This window comes from Crocuta crocuta, unplaced genomic scaffold (genome assembly GCF_008692635.1).
Source record: "Crocuta crocuta isolate KB4526 unplaced genomic scaffold, BGI_CrCroc_1.0 scaffold78, whole genome shotgun sequence".
NCBI lineage: Eukaryota > Metazoa > Chordata > Mammalia > Carnivora > Hyaenidae > Crocuta > Crocuta crocuta.
Window position 1 is genome coordinate 1,361,076 of NW_027532617.1, and position 12,944 is coordinate 1,374,019.

At 42.5% G+C, this 12,944-nt stretch overlaps 1 protein-coding gene across 3 annotated transcripts in view; it reads right to left on the reverse strand.

Moving 5' to 3' along the window:
* Positions 1 to 12,944, reverse strand: part of FAT3 (FAT atypical cadherin 3) — a 520,003-nt gene that overhangs the window by 76,790 nt on the left and 430,269 nt on the right. For all 3 annotated transcript variants that reach the window (XM_077780625.1, XM_077780624.1, XM_077780623.1), the window contains 3 exons: positions 9,237 to 9,433; positions 8,530 to 8,683; positions 6,038 to 6,271 (listed from right to left, as the gene is read on the reverse strand). In XM_077780625.1, coding sequence (XP_077636751.1) covers positions 6,038 to 6,271; positions 8,530 to 8,683; positions 9,237 to 9,433 — 585 coding nt within the window. The remainder of the gene's footprint in view (positions 1 to 6,037; positions 6,272 to 8,529; positions 8,684 to 9,236; positions 9,434 to 12,944) is intronic.

Consider the following 12,944-nt stretch of genomic DNA (forward strand, 5'->3'; position numbering starts at 1 on the left):
ACATGGCCATGCTCCTTCTTTTTATTTTTTATTAATATATTTATTTTTTAATGTTTATTTATTTTTGAGAGAGAGACAGAGAGAGAGAGTACAAGTGGGGAAGGGGGAGCAGAGAGAGGGAGACACAAAATCCAAAGCAGGCTCCAGGCTCTGAGCTGTTAGCACAGAGCCCGACATGGGGCTTGAACCCCTGGAGTGCGAGATCATCACCTGAGCCGAAGTCGGATGCCCAACGGACTGAGCCACCCAGGTGCCCCTGGTCCTTCTTTTTAAATCCCAAAGCCACCACTCTAATTTTGGCCCTTACAGTCTTTTACAATACGCTCCTAGGAGCTTTCCTCACCCTCATTTTGGAGGCTTCTATCAGATTAGCATTTCCCAAACCCAGAACTGATCATTTCTTTTCTCAAAAGTGCTCCATGGCTGTTTTCTACTTACTGGTTTAAGCACATAATCCCCGGCTTTTGTGAACCACCACCGTCAGGCCCAGACTACTTTTCTCATCTCATTTGCTTCTCTCCATCCTGGATGACATGATGTTCTCCCAGTCACTGAGTTGGAGCCACACGTTCCCAGCTTCACAACTTTATCTTCATGGTTCTTGTCTTCCTGAATTCCTTCCTACCTCTGCCTGTTGAAATCCTATTCATTCTGAGAGCTCTGCCTTTTGTGAAAAGTATGTGTGCTCCCGATTCAGGCTCTTCACTACTCACCTGACTTGAGTCCTGTCACTGCACAGTCCCCATCTTTGAGAATCTTGTGGGCCCTTCTTGTGCCTTCTACCTAGCCACTCACTAACTTTCTGTTAAATTGAATGGAAAATAATAGTAATGTGTGCTCTGGGCCCCCAAGCTTCTCTGAAATCCCTGAAAGAAGTTCCATATTCTGCAGGAAATGTTTTATAGGGAAGGAGAAAGTGAGTTGCTTATTAGAACATTTCCTTGTGTTATGTCCCCTGGTCCATAAGAGGAAAAATATGTCCTTTTGCATCTCAACTATCTGGAAATTGGCCTCTCAATAAATCATGGGCGATAACATATTTTGCAGAGCATGTTTACATTTTATTTTCATATAACTTTGCCTAAAATGGTCACAGACTTTAGCTCTGATCTTTATCTCTGCATATTTCCTTTGCTAGATTAGAAAACCCTAAAAATTAGGAAGCTGGACACAAATCTTACCTATGAGAGGTAGACTCACTGGGAAGCTATTAACCCCAAAGTGTAACAACAAAAGGTCCCCTGATCTTTACTGAAAGGATTACATTTTTATACATGTTAGGTCATAAAATCATGTCATTAATTTATGGGATTAAGGATTATTTCCATTTTACAGGAAGACTAAGACTGTAATGCTAAAATCTAGACAGTTGCCATGTTATTTCTTAGAGCTCGTAAAATGGGTGTGAAAATTATCTTGTCCTTCTCTGTTTTGATTTTGTTCCTAACTTAGGCAGTTACTCTAACATTAGTGTTGGTTTTATTATGAATAATGAATTCAGCATTAGAAAGAGGTGTTTGGCTAAAAACAATAGTATTTTTTAAAATTAGAAAACCAGGATATGAAAGTTTAGTGAGTCTTTATAAGAGCTCTGAATCCTTGAAGTTATGGAATCAGATTTCAGATGAAGACATCCTTGTCTTTTCTCCGTATTTTATAGTGACTTTGTTTATACTGTAGCAAAATGGCGATGAAGTAACTTAGAACTTCAGGTAAGGGAATATGCTTAACAAAAGAAGTGTCATGAATCAAACAGTCCTGTCATCTACACAAATGGAGCCAACAGTCTTCACTAGGATCAAAAACCAACGCGGGTGAATCTCCAAAGGAATGAACGAGTAGGATGGATCTTCGGGGGATGCTTTGTGAAAACAGCCAATCTCAAAAACATTACAAACTATATAAATTCTTTCAAATAACGGTTTTGAAAGAATCAAATTGTAGATGTGGAGATAAGCGGTTGCCAGGGGTTGAAGCCTGGGAAGGAAGTGCCAGGAGGAGGTTGGTGTGGCTTTGATGGGGTAGCAGGAGGGAGCTCTGTAACGGTGGTTAGACGACGCTGCGCAGGTGATAAAACTGCACAATGACACAGACACAGACACACACGCACATGCCCAATCTGATAGTGTTCTCCAGTTAATACAAGATGTCATCATTGGAGAAAGTGCTGAGTGAAAGGTACATGTGATCTTCTGCACATTTTTTTTTTGGGCAGCTATCTGTGAACCTATTATTATTCCAAAATAATTTTTTTTCAAAACTCAGCTATCTTCTTGTCACAAAGGGGCCCATGAGGCCAGGCAGTAACATAAATAAGTGAAGTGGCTGGGAACAGGGAGCGTGAGCTCTGGCTGTTCTCACAAAGGCAGCTGCTATTTCTTTGGCACCTACCCCTGTGGGACTGCGTGCCTGGATTTGCTGTCTTCTGAGGGCTGCTTCTGTTTTTATAAAATACCCAAAACTGAAATTTTGAAAAGAAATCTCATTTTATTGATAACTAACTCTACCTTTTTTTTTTTTTTAATTATTAATGTTTTTATTTATTTCTGAGAGACAGAGAGAGACAGTGTGAGCAGAGGAGGGTCAAGGAGAGAGGGAGACACAGAATCTGAAGCAGGCTCCAGGCTCTGAGCTGGCTGTCAGCACAGAGCCCGACGTGGGGCTTGAACCCAGGAACCGGGAGATCATGACCTGAGCCGAAGTCAGACGCTTAACCGACTGAGCCACCCAGGTGCCCCTAACTCTACCTTTTTGGAACACTATATAATAGGCCAAACTAAAGATATGAGAGGACTGGATTCAGTCTAATGATGTCTGTGTGAACTCAGCTTCAGGCCAGCGGTTCAAGTTGGGCTCGAGATAAACTGCCCACTTGATGACCTGGCAATCTCAAAATGCAGCTCATGCTCCTCTGTGGTTCCTTCCAAAAGACTGAGAAATGGGTTCCCTTGAGGAAGTAAGTTTTCTGATCAGGCCACTAATGAAGACAGTGTAAACTAGTTCAGTGACACCCAGGGACCCTGGAGGATGTTGGTTTGAGGACAGCTCTGACTGATGCCTCCGCTGTTGGCATCCTCCTGCAAGCTCTGGCCAGGACCTTTACAGCCACTCCTCAGCCTGTGCCTGGCACATGGTCGGGTGCCTAGTCTGCATTTTTACAAGTGTTCCTTTATGTTTATCTTAGTTCCTTTATTTTTTGACGCTAAGTGCAGGACACATTGGTGGCTCAGTTGGTGCAACGTCAACTCTTTTTTTTTTTTTTAAATATTTTTATTTATTTCTAGGAGAGAGAGAGACAGCGTGAGCAGGGGAGGGTCAGAGAGAGAGGGAGTCACAGACTGAAACAGGCTCCAGGCTCTGAGCTGGCAGTCAGCACAGAGCCCGACGCGGGGCTCGAAGCCACGAACCGCGAGATCATGACCTAAGCGAAAGTCGGACGCTTAACCGACTAAGCCACCCAGGCGCCCCGGTGGAACGTCAACTCTTGATTTCAGCTCAGGTCATGATTCCAGTGTTGTGGGATTGAGCCCTGTGTTGGGCTCTGTGCTGGGCATGGAGCTTGCGTAAGATTTTCTCTCTCTCTTTCTCTTTGCCCCTCCCCTGCTCTCATGTGCGTGCTCTCTCTCTCTCTCTCAAAACAATAAAGATAACTTTAAAAAGCTAAGTAAGTTGTACAGAAACTGAGAAAAGGAGCCAGTATCTGGATCCTATTCTAGAGCTTTCCTGAGGTGGATACAATGGTCTGGTGAAAGCACTTTCCATGAGTAGCACTCACAACCTCTGTGTCTGCTTGAAGCTCTGAATGTAAACCTTTGGCGAATTAGTACAAATGAGCAGAGGCAGGTGCTGACGGGGTCATTATTCTGGTTTAGGCCTTTAGACGCTCTCTCATCTCTGCCCAAATTCTAGTCATCCTTCTTCCCCAACTCCCAACCTGAACAACTGACTCAGAAGAAGTGAAAAGGAGGATGGAGCTAACCGAGTATTCTCCCCCATAGCCACATCATGAGCCAGTAACATCCCTTCACCCTCCACTGTCAGCAACATTGTGGGTGCCAGTCAGGCTCTTTCTGTCTTCAATCTCTGGTGGATAAAGCACACCCAACTCCTTCAGGAAGGAAGGGAGTAGAACAATTTCAATTTTTAAAAATTAGGATTTTAGAGGTGCCTAGGTGGCTGTCAGTTGAGCGTCCGACTTCAGCTCAGGCCATAATCTTGTGGCCATGAGTTCGAGCCCCGTGTCAGACTCTGTGCTGACAGCTCAGAGCCTAGAGCCTGCTTTGGATTCTATGTTTCCCTCTCTCCCTGCCTCTCTCCCACTCGCATTCTCTCTATCTCTCTTTCAAAAATGAATAAACATTAAAAAAATTTTTTTTAAATAAAATAAAATTAGAATTTTAATTTAAGTCACAAAATTAAATCTTAAAATTTCATCTATGGCTTGGGGCACCTGGGTGGCTCAGTCGGTTAAGCAACCAACTCTTGATTTTGCTCAGGTCATGATCTCACAGTTTGTGAGATCAAGCCCCCCACTGAGCTCTATGCTGACATCACAGAGCCTACTTAAGATGCTCTCTCTTCCTCTCTATCTGACCCTCCCTCTTCTCAAAATAAATAAATAAACATGAAAGAAACTTAAGAATTTCACCTATGGCTCAATTATACATTCTCAAATTTAAATAGATATATTGAAAGATTTATTTGCATGATTTCTGCTCACCGTCCCTCCCCCCCTCCCCGCACCAAAGTCTGCTAATAAGGGTCCAGAGGATGTTTTCTAATGCTGCTTTAAAAAAGAATGTTTGTATAAGACAGCAATGGACCAAGCTCAGGGACATACTTGAACCTGGGGGTTCCTGGGGCCTTGTTTTGGAAAAAACTTGAAATACAATTACAAAGGAAAAAAAAAAAACCCAGGCATTTGTAGGTATTACGTAATTATAAATCAATAAATGAGTCTTTTCCTGTTTACCGTTTTTTACCAAGCTTCACATAATATGCAGACTTTTAAAGGGTTGGTGCTGAGCCTGGAAAATTATGCTAATGAGGTAAGAGCAATAATTTAAAGTAGCCACTAATTTCTCGAAGGGGAAATACGCAGAGACCCTGGGCTCCACGTTTGTTTTCGACTAATTATCATGTATTTACTTTTCCATTAGTCCAATAATTTTTCTTTCAATTCAGAATTAAGCAATAAGACACTGAATTATATAAAGGGCTGTTTAGCACAGCAGACACACCCCATCATTCCCTAGTCCTCTGATTTACAGCTCTTAAAATGCACAACCAAGAGGCTGTCTATATGCCCTTTAGTATTTACATCCCATCACGCCGTCACCTCAATAACTTATGCATTCTCGAAAGGACTACCTAGCAATTAACTCCAGGCTTTTGTAACTCCCCATCTCATTATGCAAAGTGGATTTGAACACAAACTTTATCGGCAGCAACTTTTAGTTCGAATTCTGTCTTATTTCCACCACCCTCACTCTGCCTGGTAACGTCAGTATATGTGTAACCAAAAGGCTATGGAAAATGGCAGTTAAAAAAAAATTGACATTGGACTGGCAGCACATTTAGTAATTGTTCTTTGCACTGTGGGGCACTACCATAAATTGAGATTGTCATATTTCAGCTGAAGCATGTGATGCAATTCTTTATAGAAATGGAAATGAATTCTCCCTGTCACACAACACAGCGTTTTAACTATGTTTAGGAGAAATGGGCAAGTAAGCAAGCTATTATTTTTACTCTAAAGGTTAAAAAAGAACCAACAAACCCAAAACTCTTTGATAGAAGGCAAGGAAATTCAGAGTATAGCTTTTTTAAGCCCTATAAGCGGCAGGGGGATCCTTGTAGCGTTCTCTCGTCCACGTGAAGTGGATCAGTGGAAGAGCTGAGACGTGGTCAATGGTTTAATGCATGTGTTCTCACGGCAAGGAACCAAAGTGGGCTGGTAAAATCAAAGGAGAGGTAGCAACTGAAGACGTGTCGAGAGCATGAATAAGGAGGCATCGCATCAGTGCGACTGACTTACCCACATCAGGATCCACGGCTTGCACTCTGGTCAGGAGAGCCTTGGTGGCTGTGTTCTCGTAGACACAGGCGTTGTAGTGGTCGGAAGAAAACACAGGGGGATTATCATTCACATCCTCCAGGATCAGATGGATGTCAGATTGGCAGAACCTGCCACCCCCGTCGGTGGCCCTGGCAATCAGGTTGTACACGGGGACCCTCTCCCGGTCCAAAAGAGCCAAGGTTTTTAATTCACCTGTGAAAATAAAAGGCCTGGTGTTTCAAAAAGCACTTTTCTTTGAAGAGCAGAGAATCAAGTAAATGAAGAATCCCCAGTACAGGAAGGACCAATGACATTTGGCTCAAGTGCCTCCTACTCTGAAAAACAGAGAATATTCAATTGTAAGCATCAGGGAAAGAGCTACGAGATTTCTGGATGCAACAACAAGTCAACTGCATGGCCTTCAAATTAATTAATCCCACTGTGAAATCCCTGGTATCAGGATTTCCTTCCTTTTGTTACCTGGAAAGCTACGTACCTCTTTAGACCTCTCAAGACCTGCTCTAGACATCAGCTATATATGTCTCTGGTTTTCTGCTCTATCTCCAGAAAAAGCATAGAGAATTGACAGAAGGATCCTTAGTCGTCTGACAGTCAGTCATGTCAATAATCCACAGACCCAGAAGGAGCAGTCTTCTCTGCTTCCAAGCTGCATCCAACATGGTTTTACCTCATCTTTTAGAGGAAAACCATCAAAATAGAGGCTGCCTTTGGCAGAAAGAGGTCTGGAAGGGATCCTATCGTGCCAGCATAAACACGACTTGCTGGACCATGGGAAGGGTTTATGGTTGCTTGAGGAGGGTTCCGGTGGGGGAATATTTGAGAGGTTTGGATCTGCAGGAATTTAGCAAGGTCAGGAGCTAAGATATACCTATATTTTAACCACTGGAAGAGCTGTACTGGTGCTGGGTATCAGCCGCCATAGACAGTTTGTTGTTGTTTAAATTTCAGTAGACGATGGCAACAAGCACAGTGACATAAATGCTATTGCTGAAAAGTAGGACTCGTGAAATATTATTATTCTTCAATAAAATTAGTAGACATTATTCAGACCAAGCCATCTCTTCTTATATGGCATTTCCTTCCATGGCTTCCTTGCTGTAAGCCAGTGCTCAAACATAGCCTGGACTATTTCCTCCTCCTACCCAGAAACATCCAGTGATTTTTCAGTTGGGCATTCCAGACCTTCCACGATCAGCCTTAAGTTCTTTATCTCACTGCGATTTTCACAGGCCATCCTATAGCTCTTCTCACCAGTGCCAGGGTTGTGCATGGCATTCCTCGAATGTGCTGTGCTCTCTGCTCATGCTGGCCCCAGGACACGCAGTGCCCTGCCTCAGCCACTAGAATCATGCCTCGGTTCAATTGTCAGCTCTTCTTTAAAACAGTTTTCTCTTCCCCTTCATCAGAATATTAGCTACTTTTTCCTCTGTGCTCAGATATCACTCCCCTGATATCCTTCCTGGGCACTTATTTCATTCTCCCTTTTATTATTATTATTATTATTATTTTCCCCACTGGGTTCAATATTCCTTGGCCATGGCTTGTTTTACTCCTCTTGCAGCCTACCACTAATATACCATAAAGTGCTTTTATGTCTACTAGTTACTCAATGATTGTTAGCTATTGAATAAATAATTACTAGAACTAGATCACCAAGTTGTATATTTCTATGGACCTAAGTGCTTCCTATTAGGACACAGCTGACATGGGGGAGGGGCAGGGAGGAGTCATCATCTTTGGAGACTCAATAGTTAGGTTATTATTCATTAGGACAACACAACACTGGAAATATGCAAATTATTCTATCTTTACACTTCACTTACAAATTGCCATTGGATGAACTATTGGGAACACAACACTGAAATAATTTGCCTCCATAAAAAATGTCTTTTCCATTAGCTCTGGCCTTCAATGCGGGCGTCTGCCTTTAGCATACATAATCTTTGACCTTACAACTTTTGCCTGAATATAGAAGCTAATCTGAGGGCTCATAGCTTTGGAGAAACTAGGTGGGAATATTTAATAAAAACCAGACAAGTGTGTTAATAAGCATTGAGAAGGGACCCAAAAGGGATTTCAAGAGAGAAAAACTCTCCTTACTATGCATTGCTGTCTCATTTGCAACTTGCATTTGTAATGTAACTCTATACTCTTTACAGGGCAGGTGCTTTAACTCACAGATACTAAAAACAGAAGGACCAAATAGACACACCTGATTACTCGATGCTAATGAATGTAGGGAAAGTCAGGGCATGTTTTATAGGCCAAATAAAGTTTGTGTGCTCCAGGGCACCCATCTTCAGACACCATGTGCAGCTAGTATTTCTTAGAGTCCTAGATAGCAGGCCATCATATTGATGATCTTGTAGGCTAACTACCTGCTAGTGATGAGTTTAACTTCTCTCATGGATTAACAATGGCATTTACCCAAAAAATAAATTTCACCTTACCACTTTCTGGATCTAGAAAAAATTCATTGTTTCCAGATCCATAGAGTGAGTATCGTATATCTCCATTGGATCCAATATCGGCATCCTTGGCATGGACTTTCAGGATGATTTTATTTGATGGAATATCTTCAGGAAATAATGCTGTGTATGCAACCTGGCAAAGGTAAAGAAAGGTATTTGAATCACTGGTATTTGTGAGGCAACTGACATATTTTGCATTATAAATGATTTCTTTAAAAATGCATTAATGCACTCTGGGGCACCTGGGTGGCTCAGTCAGTTAAGCATCTGACTCTTGATTTTAGTTCACGTCATGATCTAACAATGGTGAGATTGAACCCCATGTCAGGCTCTGTGCCGGGCATGGAGTCTGCTTAAGATTCTCTCTCTCCTTCTCCTTCTGCCCCTCCCTGGCTCTCTCTCTCTCTCTCTTAAAAAAAAAAGACTCATGATTTTATTTTTGTTTTTTTGGGCCAGGCAAAATCAGGTACCTGAACTTGCTACCTATACCCTTTCCATGTTTATAATGAATAATTCATCCTAGCCTCTATCATCTATTCTCTTGTATCCAGTTGGAGCTCGGTAATTCAGGAGATAAGAGCAGCAAGCAGCCTGGCCTTCAGGAGAAAAATGAAATGGGTTTTGATTTAATTTTCGAGAAGCAGAGTAAAAAGCAGCAATATATCTGATATATCCGCAGATCTCACCTGATCACACACTGGGCTATTGTCATTCACATCACTGACAGTCACTTCTACCATGGCCTGCGTGACAAAAAGCCCGTCGGTAGCAGTGATATTGAGGAAGTAAATGTCTTGTTCTTCTCTATCTAAAGGTCTCTTCACATAGACCTTCCACTCACTCTGTACCAGGCCCAGAGCAAATCTTCCTCGGGGGTTCCCTCCTGTAGGGAAAAAAGTGTTTTTTTGAAGATGTGCAATGAAAAGCTTTGATCTATACCTCCAGTGAAAGGCCTGTGTGGGGTCATCCAGCTGCCCCTTTTCTAACTGTATCATTTACAAAACTGGAAAAAAAATTGACAGTTACTTCCTATTGATGCTCTTGCAACAAAAGCAGATATTTATATGCTTGGCTTGTGGGAAACGTAAAACAGTATCTTTCCAAGAGAATAAAACGCACTTAGAGAAACTGGGGATGATCTCTTGTTTAGTCCCCCTAAAGGATAATCAAATTCAAACTGTGAACAATGAATCCTCTTCTCCGGATGATACAATTGTCTTTCCATTTTGTCTCAAGAGAGGATGTAGTACACTATAGCTCTTGTTACCAAGACAATTTCATTAGCTGTTGATTATGCAATCAAGGAGAAGCAGTCAGTTCTATTAAGGAATCTTTTAATGAAGCCTTCATCATACAGCTGCACTCATCTTACAAGGACTGGAGTTTGGGGAAGAAAAGTTTGCGTGACAGAGGAAGACCCATTAGCATTAAGTAGCCCTAAGAGGGGTCATTTCAGGAGCAGTTCAAAGATAAGCACCGCAATTAGATCAAATTTCTTGGAGGGAAGCTGGGGATAGTGGAAGAAAAGGAGAAGAGATGAGGTGGAACAGCTTTTTATAATGCCGAAGCATTGACAGTGGCCCGGCAATATTGCTTTCCCACATCATTAAATTACATGGAGACAAAAGCATCTTGGAGGAGACAGGAAGAAGAGGGGAGAAGAAAACTGCCTTGACCTTCTAGTCCTGAAGAGGGAAACACTGTCACTTCAAACATGGAGGAAGACTGGACAGGACACCTGGCAAGAAGCCCAGAATCCGGTTAGATCATCACCGTTTCGTTGGTTCCGGCATTCCGCAAGTATCTGTCACCTGCTCTGGGCCAGGCACTCTTCCGGGCAGTAGGGCCACAGCAGCAGACAAAACTGGCAAAAACCCCTGCCCCCATGGGGGAGCTCAGGTCCTAGTGGGGAAGACTGACGACAGACCAATAAGTAAGGAGAGCATACTGCGTACTGGCTGTGGCTCTGTTGAAAAAGTGGGGCCGCCATTTCAACTTCTTTTCTTTTAATTTTTACAGCATTTTAATTTATTTTCGAGACAGAGAGAGACACAGCACGAGTAGGGGAGGGGCAGAGAGAGAGGAAGACACAGAATCTGAAACAGGCTCCAGGCTCTCAGCTGTCAGCACACACCCTGATGTGGGGCTCGAATTGACAAACTTCGAGATCATGACCTGAGCCAAAGTTGGACGCTTAACCGACTGAGCCACACAGGCGCCCCCACTGCCACTTTTTACAATGAGTCTTTAAAAGAGTGGAAGGTGAAGACTGTGGTCCTGGAGAGGGATTGAAGGGGAAGTAGGGGAATCCTGGTGCCAGACATGCACTTTTAAGGTATGGGGGTGGGGTCACTCCAGGGGCCTCAGCAGTGGGGGACAACCATAGGGTAAATGGACCACATTGGGAACAGACAGTACAGAAACGGTGAGGGTTGCACATCTCTCAAGGACAGTAGTTTTCTGTTGGGAGTGGCTGTGTACCACCCCCCACGCCGGGACATTTGTTGGTGTCTAGAGATATTTGTGAATGTCACATTGAGGGTGATGGTGGTGTTACTGGAATCTCCTTGGTAGAGGCCAGAGATGCTGCCTATCATCCCACAAAGTACAGAACGGCCACGCAGATCTAAGACTTACCCAGCCCCAAATGTCAATAATGGTGAGGTGGAGAAACCTGTTCTGGTCAGGCTCAGGGTCCTCCCTGGGATATCACTTTCCTCTGCCGCTGGCTACGATTCAATTATGCCTCCGTTGAATATTATTTTAGCATGCACAAATTTCACCTCTCCATTAAATGCCTTCAGTGCGGGCCCACATCTTTTGTTAAATAAAATGATTAATAGTCCTTTGTTAATCTGCGGCAGCGCAGCCAAGTTGTGTTACATCAAGAGCAAAAGTTAAATCTAATTAAAATCAGTTGGTGGTTGGCACTGCTAATCCTAACAGTAGCTTTAAGCTACTCTGTTCTCATTATGTCGGTGAAGTTGATGGGATGGTCCCCTAAATCATCCATTGACAATTCAGAGACAAAGTATAAATAATTAAAACTGAAAATTGAGCAATTCTTCCCAATAGAAAAGTAGCCCTCAGAATGCCTAAAAAGCTTTTTGTCTGCAACTGAATGCAAATAAATGTAAGTGATGCTTTACTCAACTTTTCTTTCCTTACTACTATTGCTCATGTCTTTTCTGCAGAAATATACATTTTAATGAAAACCAAAAAGAGGAAGGTATAAGATAAAGCACAGATGCATAGAGTTTAAACCGAAAACACTATCAAGAAAACAACTCCATAAAGAAAAAGGAGAGAAGTGATGGAGAAGAGTGGCAATCCCAGGCATTGACACATATGCTCTCCTGTGAATCTCATTCTGCAGTGATTAATTAACTTTCCCCCGTAAGGTACTTAAGCAGATTCTGTGTCCTGAGGGCATTCTAATTAATTCATTTTTCACTTTGAATAATGCAGTTTTTCTACAGGGAAGCCACCTGACTACAAGTATTGATGGATTCTTTAAAATCTTTTGGCACTTTGCTTATGTTCTGCCTTTGAATGTCACAACATCAAAATATTAGCTTTAAAACCCTTAAATAGTTTTTAGGAAGACTGTTCTTACACCACCAACCTTCCCATTTGCAGTCTAAAGCCAGTCACCCCCAGAAACCCACCCTTGATCGGTGACATCAATGTGAAATCCTCTGCCCCTCAGAGCAATGGTGACATTTTTTGTCCACTCTGGGGGACCTCATTTGTTTATCTTGGCTTTTCCATCAAACTGCTACTTACTATTTGTAAAGACAAAAAAGGATCCAAGAAAACGGAGTTCTTGGGAGAAATGCTCTTTGGTTTACAGAGTTACAACTTACGATATTTACCAAAAGGTCAAACCATGCCCTTTTAATTTGTATAGGTGGGTACATGTACATGCATAGTTCTCACAACCAGGAAAAACATGTCAATGAAGCTTACTGGGATTTATTTTCCTCACCAATACAAAAAGTAGGAATTTAGTTAAAAACATACCTCCCTTCTCCCCTAAAAAGCTGTTTTCATTTCTGCAACTGAGATAGTTGGCTGGACTTCTTTTTAAATGATAAAAGGGAACGCAAAGACTGGATACCAACCTGGGTAATCTGTCATAGGCCAACCAATGAACACCAAGCTAAGGCTGAGTTAGCAACAACCAATAACTGAAAAACTGTGCCTACTTGGAGATCTTTTGCTCAGCTCCAGAAAGGTTTTATTACTCTCAACCCCCATCCCATCTCCCTTCTTGTCTCCTACTGTTATCCCCTGCCTCTTCCCAACTAACTTCAGAAAACAGAGCACCCAGGGGTGCCTGGGTGACTCAGTCAGTTAAGCGACTGACTTCGGCTCAGGTCATGATCTCACAG